The 18,616-nt window shown below is 38.2% G+C and overlaps 1 protein-coding gene across 4 annotated transcripts in view; it reads left to right on the forward strand.

Moving 5' to 3' along the window:
* Positions 1-18,616, forward strand: part of TNRC6C (trinucleotide repeat containing adaptor 6C) — a 240,152-nt gene that overhangs the window by 160,969 nt on the left and 60,567 nt on the right. For all 4 annotated transcript variants that reach the window (XM_075177739.1, XM_075177738.1, XM_075177741.1 and 1 more), the window contains one exon: positions 16,937-17,254. In XM_075177739.1, coding sequence (XP_075033840.1) covers positions 16,937-17,254 — 318 coding nt within the window. The remainder of the gene's footprint in view (positions 1-16,936; positions 17,255-18,616) is intronic.

Genomic DNA, 18,616 nt, shown 5'->3' on the forward strand with positions numbered 1-18,616 from the left:
TGCACAGGTGACTCAATCGCAATTAAATTAAAAGAAAAAAAAAGCAAATTAATACAATCGTTTCTAATTCTGTTTACGTTTCTAATATTGGCAGTAATGGTGCTCCGGATGAGTTCAGCACTGTTGGGTTGCTCTCCCTCATAGGTGACATCTGCCTGAGTGTCGGGCAGTTCAGGCTCCTTTACGTTGCACTCTGGAAGAAACTGCTCTTTCTGTATTTCATATACATTATGTAAAATACAACAAGCCGCAGCTACAACTGGCATTAGGTTGATGTCAATGTCATTCCTCTTTAACAAACAATGCCAACGTCCTTTTAGTCGTCCAAATGCATTTTCAACCACCATCCTGGCAGAGTTAAAGGTATGGGTTAAGCGATTTTCACCAGGTGAAAGTTGATGCTGGGTGTAGCTCTTCATTGACCATCGACTAAATGGATACGTAGCATCACCAATAATGTGCAATGAGATCTCCACTCCCTGGACCATATTTGATCTCTGAAAAGCAATAAACCCATTTTAATAGATATTTTGGACAAACACATTACCATATTTATACCTACTTTACAGTTCTGTGTGCATAATTATTATTAGCCGTAGCATCTGAAGAAATTCCTTGCAAACACAGGGGGAATATACAAACTCAACACAGATGATTTTGATATGTAAATAGAAGCCAAGACCTTAGTACTATAAAGTCAGTAATGCTAACCATAACACCATCTGTGCTATGAAATTCTAAAACTGCTAGGACTTAAAATACTAAATCAAATAAAATTGCTGAAAATTTCCTGACCATCACTGGTAGATTAAGTATAACTTAAATTTATAAAGGAACTCCATACTGCACAGTAGCTGCTTATATCTCTCGTCGGTCCTGATTAAAGCAATGCAGTCACTGTCCACTTTACATTACTCGTCTATAGGAGTCTCTGCTGTCCCCTTGTAATGACTCAACTTGGTAATGCAGGGCCGGCACAGGTCCAGTGTGAAAGGCGGAGACCCGGGACAAATCAGGACCAGAGTGCCTTGTGAATAGATGCAACACTGCTTGAAACCGTGTTCATTATCACATGTCTGGGACATTATCAAATGTCGGGATTTTGGTGAGAAAGGGATATTGGTGTCATGCGTAGAAATAAGGACATGTATACTGCTGGGAACGAAGTATCGCCTGTAGTTTCATTTGCACGTATTCTCTTTAATCAAAACACAAATGAAGCTTTTGGTGTAAGAAGATCTTGCTGTCATTATCCAGAGTCGCTCCAACTCCTTCTCCTATTTGACTTCACGGGAAGTCTCCTTAAGAGGGAAGGAGCTTTTATAAAGAGTCAAAATGATTCCCTTTTGAATGTGGAATGAAATAGAGGGTTTTGAGGGTGGAGTGGAATCTTTAAGGTCCTTGTGGGAATTTGGAGTTGCAAAAATATATTAAAATGCTTCCTTGTGAGTGGGAATCTGGCCTGTAGGTCATAGAGGTCAGGGAAACTCCATATCAGAGTGAAGTCATTGAGGAATCTGATTTTCTCCTGGAACCTTGTGTAAAAGGTTTTGGGATGCTTGTTAGGAACAGAATGCTGTTCCATAGGAAACACATCACTTTAGGTGAGTTTAGCATATGATATAGGTTAGTTGCCTGGTCTCATTTGGAACAAAATAAAGATATGGGGGTAAATGTATCACACCCTGGTTTGTTCAACTCGCCGGGAGTTCGGCGTCTTCGCAGCTTAAATTTAAAGCGGCGCTGCCTTGTAAAGGGAAACTTCCCTTTATAAGGCAGCGCCGCTTTAAATTTAAGCTGCGAAGACGCCGAACTCCCTGGAGTTGAAAAAAACGGAGTATGATACATTTACCCCATGGTGTTGTGTGATTTCAGTCCCGAGTTTTTTCTATGGAGCCAAAGGCAGGTAGAGTTACTAATCATATGCATATCATGAGTTTATTTAAGGAAGAATTTTTTTTGGGGGGGGGGGGAACCTAACCTGGAGTGTTCGGAATAAATAAAATAGCCAGGGAAATAATGTTAACTTTTGTTGTTGCCACTCCATACATGAGTGAAAGTCTTTCTTGATGGTATCAAAAAGTGAGGGGAAATTGGCAGCGTAGAGTTGATCACATAATTTAGTCAGATATATACAAATATACTTAATATGGGAGTGTTGCCATTTACAGTTGAAGTTAATCTACAACATTTTTGTAGAGGTGGATGGTGGGGGCTAATCAAGTCTAGGACCCTTGAAGCAAGTTTGGGAGATAAGTCATTTTGCCGGAGAGGGCGAGGAGTATGTCATTTGTGTAAAGCTCAAATATTTAATTGGGTCCAAAACAGGCTCCAGAGAAGTTTTGGTTTGGATCTAATATTTTTTGCTGCCAGAGGCCCTATAACAAAGAGGGAATATAAAGGAGGGACGTGGGCATCTGAGCCTGCGAAAGTCTGAACTCTCTCAGAATGCGCAGGATCTACCCCTTGAAGGCATCTAAATATCTAATCCCGTAACACAAAATCTCACTTTTGTTTGTTGCAGATTGAGGTGCTTTCTTGCACATAGTCCATATTTTCCAACAAACGCATTGATGGTTAATCTCCCATCAAGAGGAGTATTTAGCTCCTCCACAGTTGCTGCTCTCCTGATATGCGAAGTGTTTTCATATGTATTTGATCAGGCTGATGGTTTGAAGTAGTCTGTATTTATTTACACAGGTGATTTCTTTAATCTTGTCATATAGCTGTATGTGTGCAGAAATAGTGTTTGAGTGGTTTGTGACTGGGATATTACAGAAAAAGATAAGTGCTGCTGGGCAGATATAGTCACCATTCTTTAGAGAAGGGTCAAGGCAGATTAGTAAAAAGAAGCTAAAAACCAATGAATAATTGTTACTTAACATTATTATCTTTTATTAAAGCACATTCTTAATGTCATTTAATAGTGCTTTTAATGAAGTTTGATTTACTGGGAGTGACATTTAATTAGTATAATTTGTTTTAGAGCTATACGTATTAGACAGTGCAGAAAATTCCCTCAGATATTTCTCACTGGTGAAACACAGTAAGTTAATTTAGTTCTGTTTTAGTGGAGCAATTTGATAGTGGTGGCTTAGAGGTTGCCATAGAGACAGTCTGACGAACAAGAGCTGTCATGTAAGGCAACAAACTGCAGCACAGGGACAGGACTCCTGTCACTATAATCACTGGCAGATGGGTCTTGTTAGACCTCTATAGTTGTAGCTTTTGCTGGGTGTTCTGATATCAAGAATCTTCCATTTAGGGTTGTAGGATACCTGCATGACCTTTTTTAGTAGAAGGCACTTACTGTAACTCATATAGCTCTTCCCAGTGAATTTTTTCCTGAGGTTTTCTGCAAATTCTACAAAACTAAAATATTTTTCTTATTTGCTGACCACTAACAATGGGAGAGGATGATTCTTTTATTGCATGTATATATATATATTTATATATTAAATGGGGATCTTTGGTGGGTGTATATTAGGCCTAGGTATACTAGATTATATTTTAAGAGGATGCCCATTTGCAGCAAAGGGATTCAAATGTTGTAATAGTCTAGTGGGTAGATGATTAGTGTACATTAGTGTACATGTACAAAATGTTTAAGCTGAAGGTGTTGCTAAAAGCCAACTTTGCTTGAATATTGGAGAGTGATGGGAATGATTGAAGGAGAGCAGATGGTTGAGGAACAGTATAATACCTCCAAGGCAGGTACCAAAGGAAAGAAGTTGAAGGGAGAGGACGTTACCTCAAATTGGTATAGAACTTATTAGCACATTCACATGTAGCGCAAGAGAGCGAAAAATAAATGGGATGATTGGGAGGGAGCTAATGCTTTAAGAAACAGTGAAGCGAGTAGAGAGAATGAAAAGTTTTGTGCTTAGATGGTAATTCAAGATTTGTCGGCAATCTGAGGCTCTAAAAAAAATTATAGTTCTTGAAATAACAGCTGCCCAGACTTCAAACCCTTACCCTATCCCCTCCCCCCCCCCCCCAGTATGGCAAGTATGTCTGAGCAGTCCTTTTTTGCATTGAGGGCTGTAAAAAAATTCTAGAAATTTTAGTAGTTTGGCTTGTATGCATCAAATCTACCATGTGTCTGGTGTTGTCTAAGGCCTGATTGTCTGGGGCACAACCGACACTGCTTGGGTGCACCAAAGTGGGGGGATAGAATTTAGGTGTTTGAGGATGCTTAGTGAGAGTTTAAGTGTACATTCAATAATGAAATTGGTCTGTAACTATTACAAGAATTGGTGTTTCTACCTGGTTTAGGAAATATCTACAAGGTTCACCCTTGTGGTTGTAGGGTCAAAAGATACCCGTTCCAATATGGCATTGATAAGCTCAGTCAGCTTAGGGACATAATGAGAGAATGTTTTATAATATAGAGCTGAAAGACCATCTGGTCATGGGGCTAACAAAGATTTTATTGATTTTAATAGATTGTCTTGTTTCCTCAGTAGAGAGATTGGCATTTAAAATGAATCCATTCTGCTGTGTCAGTTTGGGGAGACTGCTTCTGTTTAAGAAGGAGTAAATTTACATACATAACTTGCTGCCAAACATGAGGGAACCAAATAAATTGTAGAGATAAAAATAAAACTTTTGAAATCCCATTACATTTTTGCACGAATCAAATGTGATGGACCTAGTTGAATATATTTTGTCTTAGCTTGTTGGCCAGTATGGGGTCTGGTTTGTGGCATATTTTTTTAGTTAGAGTATTGGGTTGGCCTTTTGAGGTAATTTTAAGATCAAAACAGTGGACTGGTGGAAAGCAGAGACTCTAATTGTGTCTCCAGGGGCAGCAGAAATTTTCTTTAGTGTAGACTCTAGACTGATAGCAGTACCCCAAATAGGGGCCATAGGAGCTTCCCACCAGGTTGACTGAGAGGATCTGAGGAGTTGTAACCAGTCAGTTGAGGTTTGTGGTTTCTTTATAATCAAAATTACAGGCTCAGGTATAATTAAATGATTGTCTAGACCATCAATCTTTTAATAGCTTATTTACCTAAGGGACATTGACTGTGATACCTACACCATACCAATTGTGAACTATACACTAATCTGGTGCTCTCTTAAAGGATCTTTACTAATTTGGGACTCTACATTCCTTTATATATTTATCCACTCTGTCTAGTTTTATCTAGTAGCTACAGTGTCTGATATATGCTGCCTTTTTTTATTTACATTATTGATTACATTTATAAATGTGATTTAATTTATATTTTACATTGTTTTCTGGGATATATTGCTTAGATTACTTAATACACTGGCTTTTTTTTTTACAGCTGATTGAGGATATGCCACAATTCCAGCTAGAGACAGCAGATGGCAGTGCACTGTCAGCACTGACCTCTGCACATTCTTTTTCACTTACTGCAGTCAGCATTTTGCAAAAAGGTCAAGTACCAAGAGACCTCGTCTGTATGCAGCCTTTATAATTCTTACCAATGAAATTTTAGTTTCTCAGCTGGTGCATCAGAATCTTGTTTTGTTTGCATGTTTATAGACTTTGGCAGCTAATTTGTTTTCATCTGTTAAATCATAAATATTATAGATTTAATGAGTGCCTAAGGTTGTCTCTTACTTTTTAAATGCTAACTGTTAAGGATCTGAAATCTAAAAATGAGAGACCGTAAAATGGTATTTAAACTGGTGAAGTTTTGTAGTTTCGTCAATAAAGTAGAAACTAATCTTTCTAAATCGAAGGAGGCAGAAATAGCTTGATTGTCTGGTGCACAAATTTATCTAACAAACAGGTGGTGAGCCTTTTGTATTAACATACTAATTCACAGGCTGCAAATGTGTCCATCTGCAATAAAATTAATTTCACGTTCAATCAACAGTAGGCCAACAATTGCGAAGACAGACACACCACACAACTCAAAATTATTACTGCTCTGAGGAATATTCAAGTCATATTTCTGCTGACTTTAGTTGAGAATGTGGTATAACCGTTTCCCCCTCTGGGGACGGTCGTTGTCTGGCCGCTGGCTAGGAGCTTGTGAGCGTAAGCTTGTTGAATCACTGTCAAGGAGGATACCTAGCTTTGCGAGGATGTTTCAGCCTTGCATGAAGTTTTTGGCATACAAGGGTTTGGACTCTGAACACTTGTAGCTGTAATAGAAAGCATCAGCTTTACATATAATTGTGGTAGCCAAAGTATTTTACAACTTCTTCTTTCAATTGTTCCATCTGTACATGGAAGTTAGTAATTTTTTGTCTGGAGAAGCTTGATTGCTGTATTGGACTCTAGGTCATCTGCATAGCTGTATTTTCAGTTTTATTGTTTTCTACAGGTTTTTCATCTTCTGCTGAATGTGGTAAATAAGGTTATTGTATTGGAGCCTGTCTCCTTCTCCAGGAGAGGAGTAGAAATTGGGGATTCCTGGGAACTGGCTGGGTTGCTTGGAAGATGATGTGGATTTCAGGCTAGGACCTTTTTGGTATTTTGGGACACGTTTTAAGATGGAAAGGTAATGATTTGAATAGAGGAAACACACAATGCTACACATGCTGATCAGATTTTGGTGATTATTAATCTTAAATAGGTCCACATGATAAAATTGTGTATAGATATACTTCAGGATGGTGCTTTATTGAAAGAGCCACAAGAGTCCTCTGGTATTGTGAATATATTTACCCTATGAAGGGGTGACCCCACCTGAGAAAGATAATGAACAATTATGGGTAGGTGGTAAAGGGGACTATCTTATGGCCAATCTGCCTGATTCACTACACTCGCACTCACTCACTCACTCTCATAAGGTGTCAGGTTGCATCATTTTTTCTTCTCTGGTATGATTGTTAAACATGCATTTCTTGCTAAAGTTGTACAGTAGAACCTTTTTAATATAAATATATGCTCCCTGCTAGTAAGAAAAATACATTATCTCTTAAAACCACAAAGATGAGGGAATTAATCCTCTCTTTATGTGAGCCTGTCAACTACACACAGTGAATGTTATACCTATCAATTCAATGGGGAGAACCTATACCTTATGAATGTCAGGCTGGGTGACAGGTCTATTAACCTGTGCTTTCCTACCTAATGTATGTTGGGGAAGGATGTACCTCAACCCCGACTGTAAGTTAGTACATTGGTGTCTGAAGTCAGGTCAAGGAAAATGACATGCAGACTCCTTGGCTGTACATGAAATAAATTCATGTTTGGCATTGAATCAAAGGCTTTTGCAAGTTTAAATTGTATCTCCCACAACATTTTTTATTTTTTGCAGTTTAAAAAAAACCTGTATGGGAAAGAAAAAAGGCAAGGGTAAACTTTGCCTATAGGGGCATTAGTACAAAGGAATAATTGCAGACTCAATTATTAATTGGCATTGACAATAGCCGTAATAAATGCAATCAACAATAATACAGCATAGAGGTGTATATCTTTGCAATTTACAGGGTATATGCACATTGCTTAATAAAACAACTTGCATACTTCTTGTCAGTTTCCTTTAGTCATCTGGCTTGGTACTAGAATAGATTAGACTGGTCACTTATACCATTTAACTTGCGGTAACGCTGCTGTAGGTAATTTGGGCCTACACTAGGAGGCCTCTCTCAATGTGCCGCAATTACACGAAAACATCCTTACTGTCTTTTCCCTACTCTTGCCCCATCTCTTCTCTCCCCTATTCTGCCTCTCCAAAAGAGCAAAGTAAAGAGAAGTTTAAGATGCAGTTGGGAATGCATGTGGATGTAAGCACACACATTTTATATACGTAAAAGCAGTATGGAAATGTGTATTCTATGCAAAAAAAACAACAAAAAACCTCAAGTCCAAACTACATGAGGCCCAAGATGTTTAAATCAATTAGTCAACTAGTATCTGTTATAAACTAAGAGTTTAGCTTCAGGGATGATTTTTTTTGACACAAAAACGTAAGGAGATAATTTTACAACTCCTTTCCTATATGGTCGTCTGCTATATGACTGCTTTTATAGGGTGATGAGCTCCTTTAATTGCGTTATTCTGTAACTGAATTGCCTTTCATGAACTTCAGGAAATTAATCTTCTACATGCTCTTTATGAGATTAACTGTTCATTCGGGAGATATCCGGTGATCCTGGGAAGGAAATCCTCACTGAAATAGAGGACACGGCAAGGATTTTTCCCCCTCTTTGGGCGATATATTTGCATGTCATTAAACGCCAAAAAAAAATCGCATTGTGTTTTCTTAAGAATTTCTTAACCACAGAGACTAAAAATCGCTCCTGTAGCTCCTGCTTCAATGTTCAACCTCATGGTTCCGTCTCCAGGATAGTTTGTTTTATATTGGGTTACTTTTTTCTTTTTCTTAACGGTATCTCAAACACTAAAATGTTTAGACCAGTGTTATTTCTGCTGAAATACATGAATTGAGCAGTATTGAAGCATATATGCCTTATTTAAAAGCAAAGTTTATTTCCCAGGTATGGTCAAAATGTATTTTTATTTTCTTTTTAGTTAATTACTTTTCTCAGATGTATGTATTATTTTTACTTGACAAACTGCATAACTAGCCCTTTGCTGTTTTGATAACTTTTACCCTTTTTTTTTTTTTTTTATTTTATTTAAAAACAATCATCATACGTGAAAAATCCAGTTAGTGTCTCACAATAATACAGCAAATACACTGGTTATTGAAAATAATGTTCAACATATTGAGGATGTCTCCAGATATAAAAGTCTTATACTGTGACTAACGCAACATCACTGCCTCTCAGTGGACATTTTCATTAATTATTTCTTTGACCAGTTCTCTACTACCATAATAATAAAACAAATTTAAATTGGTTATGTATATATTTGTGTATCCCCTTTATAAAGGCAGTCACTGTATATTATGTCAACAGAAGTACATTAAAATATACTCATTACATTGTCACATCTGCTACACTACATTGCCAAACGTATGTGGGCACCTGTTCTAATTGGTGTGTATGGCAGTTTCAGCCACACCCATTGCTAACGGGTGCATAAAATCACACAAATAGCCATGTAATCGCCATAGTCAAATGTTATCCGTAAAAAGGGTTGTACTGAAGAGCTCAGTGATTTTCAAAGTGGCACTGCCATAGTATGCCACTTTTCCAACAAGACAGTTTGTCACATTTCTGCCCTGTTAGAGCTACCCGATCAATTTTGAATGCTGTTATTGTGAAGTAGAAACATCTTGCAGCAACACAGCTCAGCTGTGAAGCAGTAGGACACTGAAGCAGCTTCCACCTGAGAATTGTTCATCTGGAATTTCATGGGTTGGGCTTGGAAGATGTCAGAGAAATGCCTGCTACTCAAATGCATACTGCCTATTGTACAGTTTGTTAGTGGAGGAATAAGGGTCTGGGCTGTTTTTCATGGTTTGGCCTGGGCCCTTTCTTCCATTGAATGGAAATTTTAATGCTACAGCATACAATGATATTCTAAAGAATTGTGTGCTTCCAACTTTGTGGCACCAGTTTGGGGAAGGCTTTTTTCCTGTATTAACATGAAACCAAAGTTTGGTGTGGAAGAGAACTTGACTAGCCTGCACAGGGCCCTGACCTGAACCCATCAAATACTTTTGCGATGAATTGGAATGCAGACTGCGAGCCAGGCCTTATCTTCCAACATCAGTACCCAGCCTCACTAATGCTCATCTTGCTTAATGGATGTGAATCCCTGCAGCCATGTTCCAAAATTTAGTGGAAAGTCTTTCCAGAAGAGTGGAGGCTTTTATAGTGACAACGTGGGCCGGGGGTTACCAACTCCATATTAATGGCCATGATTTTGGAATGACATGTTCAAAAAGCAATCATGGATTTTGTTTGGGTATCTACATACTTTGGCCATGTAGTGTATAATTCCAGATTGTGTCTGTGTTCTAAGCAATGGATATAATGAGGGCACATGATGATTTCTCCACTGTTTTAAGTAGCTACCACAAGAAAATACAGTATTGCAATATTGATATGCTTAGAGCATGGTGCTAGCTTAGAGGCTGAAAAACACTAGTGATGTCTTCATATTCTATGTAGAGTACATGTAAGCTCTCACACGCAGGGCTCTCCCTCCCCATGTCGTCTTGAGTGCTCCCACCCCTTACATCTTTGTGTTTTGCCTCCTGCATATTCTTCATGACACTACCTTACCCATTATGATTTATGTACTGTATTATACCTTGAATGTCAACTTCTTTGCCTGCTGGTCCTCTACCTATTCGTATTATGCTTCCTGAGATTTTTGTGGTGCCTTATAAATAATCCTAGAGTACACCATTACTTGTGTTTGTGGAATTTACCCACATTATAAGGGTGATTTTTGAGGTCTATGAATGGCATGAGAACATTGTAGAAGAGCGTAAAGCAGCCCTCCAGAGAGCTAATGGAAATAAATAAAAAGGTATTGTGTCAATGTATAAAATAACATGGCACATTTCTAGTAATTGGCATCCATAAAATCTTTTCAAGCCCAGGTGTGCCAGTTGTGTGTGTGTGTGTGTGTGTGTGTGTGTGTGTGTGTGTGTGTGTGTTTTTTGTATGTTTTATATTAAAAAGAACCTTGAATAAACAAAGGGGCTCAGTGCAAAATTGTAAGTCACTAATCATATGTACATAAACACCATAACCACTTCCTCCATACGAGGTGGCAGCCTTCCTTCAAGATTTCAGACAGCACCCTGAATGTGGACAATCTGAAAAATGACAAGCAGAAGGAACAAGAGGGGCGCCTGATAGTGTAGTATGTTCCTGGGGAGTGAACCCCCAAAGGACCGTGGTGTAATATATATGCATACCAGATATAAAGTATAAAGGCACATCAATCACAGTATGCTGAATGTATCAATGCCACATAAAGTTTCCATCATCTCCAACCATATGTGAACAAAAAAGCAGAAAGAAAAAAACAAAAAATAGTGTAATATGGTTATAACACCAGTGAGTATTCTATATAACCACTATATAGCAGTGTATCAGAGGGAATGCTTAAAACAGCTTATCTGTGTCACATCTGTAGGTTCAGCATCCATTCATCCTGGTCACTTACAACATAAGCACATGGAAATGCAGTGATGTTTTCATAGTGAATCAATAGTAAATGTTCTTTACATGATTCTGTCTATTTGTTCCTGTATGCAAGTGTATACAACATAAATTGTAAACACCTGTACAAATATATGTTATCAATGAAGCAAATGACATACCCACAGTCTCCTTTATTTACTTACGTGCTATGCGGAAATCTCTTAGCATTTTTTTGTATCGTTATTTTGATAAATATATAAAATCTATATTTTTCTAATCTGTTTAGATCCTGGATCTGCGCCACAGATCACATGTCAACTGTAAATGCAATGATTGACATAGCAAAATATACATGTATGAACTGTTCTCAATAAATAACTGAATAATCAAAGCTATACGTTATTCATACGTAGTTATTTGTCAGCTCCAAATAGTCCTTTAATAAAAGGCGTATATACATTACCATTTGAAGTACACGTGCTGTATATAGGGTACAATATGTATTCTCTACTGTGGCCCTATAAGAAATATATATATGTGTGTGTATATATATATATATATATATATATATATATATATATATATATATATATATATATATATATATATATATATATATATATATATATATGATTTTACATATAACAATACATATATGTTGTACAGTCAAAATATTTCTTAATGTCAAATGATGTCACACACTCCACCCAGTTTACCCACTGTCAAGTATACTACCAAATTGACCCTTAATTCATTCCCTCCAGTAACTGCACTCATCTCATCATCTCACCCTACAACCTGTCCCTTCAACCCTATTCCCTCCTAACTTCTCCGCTCCCTCTCCACTGCATGCCCACCTGTAGTTCAACTCTTCAGTCTCTAATTTCACTGGCACATTTCCAGTCTCCTTTATATATGCACTCATCTCATCATTTCTAAAGGAACTATATCTTGATCCTGCCTCCCTCTCAAACTACCGCTCTATTTCTCTCCTACCTTTTTCATCCAAACTACTTGAGCGATTAGTATACAAATGGCCTGTCTCACTTTCTTGCCTCTCACTCCAATCTCGACTCTGTAATCAGGCTTCCGTCCCCAATATTTCACTGAAACTACTCTCACAAAAGTGATTGGTGATCTACTAACTGCGAAGTCTAGCGACATTTCTCTATACTCATTCTCCTGGGCCTCTGTTGCTTTTGACATTGTTGATCACCCTCTTTTCCTACACACCCTTCACTCCATTGGCCTTCGTGACACAGTTCTTCCCTGTTTCACTTCCTACCTATCAAACTGCTCCTTTATCATTTCTAGCTCTGGCACATCCCACAAGGGTCTGTTCTTGGCCATTGTACACCTCTTCTCTTGGAGCACTAATTCACTCATTTGGCCTCCATTACCACCTCTACGCTGATGACACCCAAAGCTTTATCTCTTCCCCTGATCTCTCCTCTTCTTTACTATCTTGTGTAGCTACCTAAAGCTCAACATATCCAAACCAGAACTTATTATCTTCCCTCCTGCCAGAGTCACGACCTCCGTTAAAATCTTCCTTGCGGTCAATGAAACTACATTTTCCTCAGTCTCCCAAGCTGACTTGGTGTCACACATGCCTCCACCCTCTGCTTATTCCTCACATCCAGACTCTCTCCCAGTCTTGACGATTCCACCTTAAAAACATTGCTAAAATACGCCATTTTTTTATTTATTTTTACTCAACATACTACTAAAACTTTTATCCTTTCTCTTATCTCCTGTTTTGATTACTGTAACCTGCTATCTGGCATTCCCAACACCCATGTATCCACACTTCAAACCATCCTAAATGCTACTGCAAGACTGATCTTTCTCTCTCACCACTCCAGATCTGCTGCACCACTTTGTAAATCTCTACACTGGCTCCCTTTGTCCTCCAGAATCCACTTCAGTTTACTCACCTTTACCTAGAAAGCCCTCAACACCACCACCCCCTCACACATCTCAAATCTCACATCAAAATACTCTCCCTCCTACTCTCTTAGATCTACCTCTAACGGATGCCTCGTCTCTAGTAACCACCTTTCACTTGCTCCTCTGGCCTGCTCCTGCCCAATATGGCTTTCCCACAGCCTTCAAATCTTTAGACTTTCTCTAAAAACCCATCTTTTTCGTACCGTTTCCTTGATTATGATATTCACACTAATACACCCTCACAGCTGTCCCAATATCCACTCTAAGCCATACTTGCTCCCCTTGTTTCAGCTGTGCCCTCTTCCACTTAGAATGTAAGCTCTCTAATGAACATTGCCCTTCATACCCTTTGTTTTCATGTCTGCAATTATTTTGGCTGTCTTGTATGTCCCTGTTTTATGTATGTCCTGTTTTCCCTACTGTACGGCGTTCCAGAGCACTGTGGCGCCTTGCAAATCTATGATAATTAGCATTTTCTTGTCCTTTTCTGTTCTTATAGGTATAATTGAAATAAAAATTTATGCTATACTCGTTTGTTGGCTCATTGCGTCATTCTATTGAGATTCATTCCTGCTACATCCAAGTTTTGTCTTGTGTATTTATTTTACAGATAGCAGTGAATGTGATTATTTCTTCTGTAGCCAGGTGTCAGACAAGGTCTTTCCAACTTATCAATGTAATAAGTTGTATGTTTCATATGTTCTGCTTACTCACTACACTTCTTAGAAATTGAATGGCAAAACATGTTTTGATAAGAGTATGTAATTTCTATAGAATGAGTTATTTATAGGTGGCTTTGGAATGAATTTCTGCAATATGCTATCAATCAACAGTAGGTGTCATTGTTTCTGTTAAAATGCATGAGCATCTTCCACAGACAAAATAATGTAATTGCCAATTGAATTTCCTTGGTTGATAATGAAATAATGAGCTGGTCTTGGGAGGCAGCAGAGTAACATGCTTATGTCCTTTTTAGGATGGAAATTTGTAGGATTTAGTCTCTATATCTTTTGGGACACTGATGCTGTATCTGTTACCCTGTTAGATTATTAATTTTTCTGTAATGAAATGTTCTTTTTTTGTAGAAGATTGTCATAAAAATAATGGCTTTGTGTTTGGCGGATGGGACAGCTATGAGTTCAAGTATTGATCGTATTTCTAGAATGAATTCCTATACCCATCAATGACGACAGTTTGTAATGGAAGCATTGTATTTAATAGAAGTTGTAAATAAATCCCGTCGGGGCTAAAGCAAAATAGGAAACTCCAAAACAATACATATCTATGCTAGCAACCTACTTGCTTGCCACAGCAAAATACATTAAGGGATTATAAATAAGCATTTATGCATTATTGATTTTCAGACTGTTGCTAGCTTGACTCTTAAGGTAAATGTATTGTTTTCTCTGTAAAGATCTGGGGAAACCTTATTATTAAAGAAATACTTTTTTCAAACAATGTCAAATATACCACTTGGTTTTGTGTGCTTTTTTGGGGGGCGGGGGGATTTGTTTGCTAGTGAGTAGTATAGACACATGCCCTGGAGATGCTCTGAATTTTTTTATTCTAACTCTTATGGTGGACTATTTGCTTTTTAAATTTTATTTTATTCCCTCTAAACCTCCCTTCAGGAGCATGGAAAGGTGGCAGCATTGTACATTTTTAATACATGAAGCAATCTAGGCATTTGAGTGTTGTGTGTCTCTTTTTATTTTTTCTTTAAAATCGATTTCAGGCAGGTTGAGAAGCATTTTAGGATGGTATCTAAAGCATCAAAATGCTCACTCATTCTCTCCTATTCTTTCTCTCCCCACCCCCCTCCTCTTTTTCAATCTTTCTTCTTCATTTTTCTTTGTTCTCTCTTATTCTCTGATTCTTTCTTCTCTTCTTCCTTCGTTTGCTCCTGAAAGCTAAATGCAGAACATTCAAGAAGCATAAATGCAATGATACCAATAAATTAAGCATGAGACATAGTAGGAAGGATATAGAACAAACATAAAGCATAGTGCAGGACATGTAAGAGTCAAATACAAAGACGCACAGGTGGACAAGGAAAGAAGAGGAGAGTTATGGGTAGCCAGTGTACAGTTTGGCAGAACAGGGAGATGGAGCAATGCTGGAATGTTGTCCTTTTGAGAGCTAAAAAATGCCAATGTTAAATGTTGCTCAATTACATCATCCTAAGTAGAATGTGACCAAGATATTATATTTTTTTTTATTCTACTCCAGGCAGACTTGGTCAGCAGTGAGTGAGAAACATTTCAAATGCACCGAACAGCTAAAAAAATAATTACCCTCTGTCTACTGATTCAGGCTTGACCCAGGTCCTTCTAGTGCTAATGATCTGGGAGCTTCTTCAAACACTAGGGTGGGAACAGTTAACAGCCTTAGAGCTAGCGGTCATACGTGGGTTTTTCAAGTGCTGTGAAAAAGAAAATGAGGCTTCAGAGTGCTGTAGTGTATACAATTAGTCAGTATTTCGTTGTAACTTCAGTACAGAGTTCCAAACTGCCTCTGGAAGGAATTTTCGACAAGAACTGTTCGTCGGTAGCTTCGTGGTTTGGATTTCCATGACCGAGCAACAGACAAGCTTCAGATCACCATGAGCAATGGCAAAGTCGACTCTAGTGGTGTAAACCACACTGCCATTGGACTCTGAAGCAGTGAAACACTTTGTCTGGAGTGATGAATTGCACTTCACCATCGGGCATTCTGACGGACGCACCAGGATTAGGCGGATTCCGAGGGAATGCTTCCTGCTCGAAAGCATACTGCCAACTGTAAAGTTTGGTAGAGGAGGAATAATGGTCTGTGGCTTTTTTTAATGGTTTGACCTGGGCCCCTTAGTTTCAGTTAAGAAAAAACAATGACATTATAGTCTCTTTCAACTTTGTGGCAACAGTTTGGGGAATGCTCTTTCCTGTTTCGGCATGACAGTGCCATTCACAAATCAAGGTATATCAAAAAATGGTTTCCCGACTTTGGTGTGGACAAATTTGAGCTGCACAGAGCCCTGACATCAACCCTATTGAACACCTTAGACTATGACTGCGAGCCATGACTTATTATCCAACATCCGTACTATTTTAGCTGAATGGAGAAGAATCCCTGCAGACATGTTGCAAAATCTAGTGGAAAGTCTTCCCAGAAGAATTGAGGCTGTTATACCAGCAAAGGGGGGATCAAATCCATTTTAATGCCTATGGCTTTGGAATGAGATGTTCAACAAGCACATATTGATGTGATCGCTTTGTGTCCACTTACTTTTGGCCATGTAGTGTATATATGCATGCTCCATTAACCCAAAAAAATAATTCTAAACGTTTTAAATTGGCAGAAAAAGTTTTTCTAGTGCTCCTAGGTGGATACTGCCATTTTAATTCATATGGTTCCATGTACCCCCATGCTAATAGTACAATTTGAAAGGTGAGTTCATATCGAACTGGTTAGCAAAGAATTAACATTTGGACTTGAATCCAAAAGCTTTGGGCCTTGGAGGCGATTGACCATATACGAAGTGCTGTGCTCTGTAGCAGTCTAAGGGAGGCTTTGCTGTACATCTGTACAATTGTATGTGGAATGGAGTACCACATGTAAACCATTTTGAAAGCCTGTTCATTCTGCCATTATAAATACTTTTTTACTGTTGCTAAACATAGTCTCAATACAAAGGTTTAACTTTAAATTTGTCTTGACATTGGGCCTCAAGTGATAAAATTGCTGCCAGACCTGTATTTGTACATGTAAACTATTTGCTCTGCAAAAAAACACATCCCTTTACCTGATGTGCTACACCATTGTTGTTTATGTACTTCAGCTTATAAGGATAAAATGCTTTTTGTAATAAAATTTATGTTTAGTTTTAGAAAATGTATGTTTGCAAAGAACGTGTAATGTAAATACCATAACATGTTGGGGGGGGGGGGGAAAGGCTAAAATACAATTTGATTATAAAATAATGTGGTTTTTTTTTTTGGTTTTTTTTTAGTGTCAGAACCAATCAAGATCAGTTCCAACCAGCCCCAACCTGTCGCTCCAAGTACTTCCACCAGCACTGTCCCAAACAGCAATGGCAAGCGTGCATCTGCCAATGGCCAGCAAGCAGCAGCCTCTCGTTACTTGCCACGTGAGGTGCCTCCACGCTTCCGCCAGCAAGAACAAAAGCAATTATTAAAAAGAGGACAGCCACTGCCTTCTGGGACACTAATCAGTGCTAACACAGGACAGGATACTGGGCAAACTGGGACAAGCCCACCTCCACAGCAAGGGGCTGGTGGAGCTCAACACCCCTCAAAGAGACACTCTGGTAAGAATGACAATGTTCCTCTGTGAATAGGTTGATTTAGATATGTGTGTTTAACATGTGTACTTAGGAAAGCTTAAAGAATAAATCTACAGTAAGCCACCTTCTGCCCAAGCAGCATAAACATGGGTGTTATGTCCTTTTCTGTTTAGAAGATACTGACTACACCCCACCTCCCCAAACCATCCCAATACCCAGCACCTTAAAAATGGCAGAAGAATTTGGAATCGCAGGTATTATCGATAGAAAATTATTTTACTGTTTAATTAGCAAGTATTGAGCAAATGTGTCAGCGTTTTGCCTTAGTGCTTAGGGTGTGAGTATCTCACAAGGGGTACATTGGCTTTCCTAATTAGGGGTGGGCTTTTACTGCAAAAAGGTGGAATTCCTCTCATTTTGATTTAAAAATTCAAAAAGAACAACACTGCTGTTGGTCAGATTCTGTGCGGTTTTTTTTTTGTTTTTTTTTTACCTTTTATGAGAAGTAAAATATATTTTCGTATAAAATGATGATGTGCTGTATGAAATTTTGGTTCCTGTTGCTGCTGAAAGGGACCATAGTCCATTGATTGCAGGTGAATTTTAACATGCACATAGAGGTTTTCCATGCTCTGGTACTTCAGCTGAGGGGTTGTGAGTGCAGCATAAGAAGCAGCTGTTTGCAAGATTCAAAACTATTACAGGCCAGATCTGTAGAACTGACATTTGAACAGCCAAACCTACGCTGGAATCTTTAAACATTGCACAGGCTTCCATAAATGTTTAGGAAATATTTTTTATTTTTTTATAACTATTATTGTTATATTTCATACATTTTTTTTCTATTTAAGTTTGAGTATTTTGTGCGCTGCTTCCCATGTATTATTTAATACTTTTTTTCTTTCTCTATAAACCTTCTCTAGGTTTCATACTCATATACCTTTGGTTACTCTTGTGAATTTATGTATATAGCACAGCGGTACGTTTTCCTTAGGTAGATTATTTTTTACAGTGTGAAACGTATGGTTTACAAACATATCTGTTTGTATTAAGTTTTCACTGCTTGCACGGCAGGAAGAGTAGGGGATGAGCTATGCAGCTTGTAAGATTTTACTAACTGCTGTTGTCAGGGAAATTTAAATCTGTAACTTGGGAAGGGTACAGGCGTTGCCAGCATGTAGCCTGACATTTTGTCAAAAGGCAAAAGAGCCCTATTTCAAAATGGTTTGTGTGGTTTGTTTCTCATTATACTGATTGCTTTTGAACACAGTTGACTGTTTTTGTTTTTTCCTTTACTTTTATAAGGTTTTGTAACATTTAATGTTATTTTAACAATATAACAGACCCAAAATCTCATTATACTGTAACTAAACCAAAATATTTTAA

This window comes from Mixophyes fleayi, chromosome 6 (genome assembly GCF_038048845.1).
Source record: "Mixophyes fleayi isolate aMixFle1 chromosome 6, aMixFle1.hap1, whole genome shotgun sequence".
NCBI classification, from domain to species: Eukaryota; Metazoa; Chordata; class Amphibia; order Anura; family Limnodynastidae; genus Mixophyes; species Mixophyes fleayi.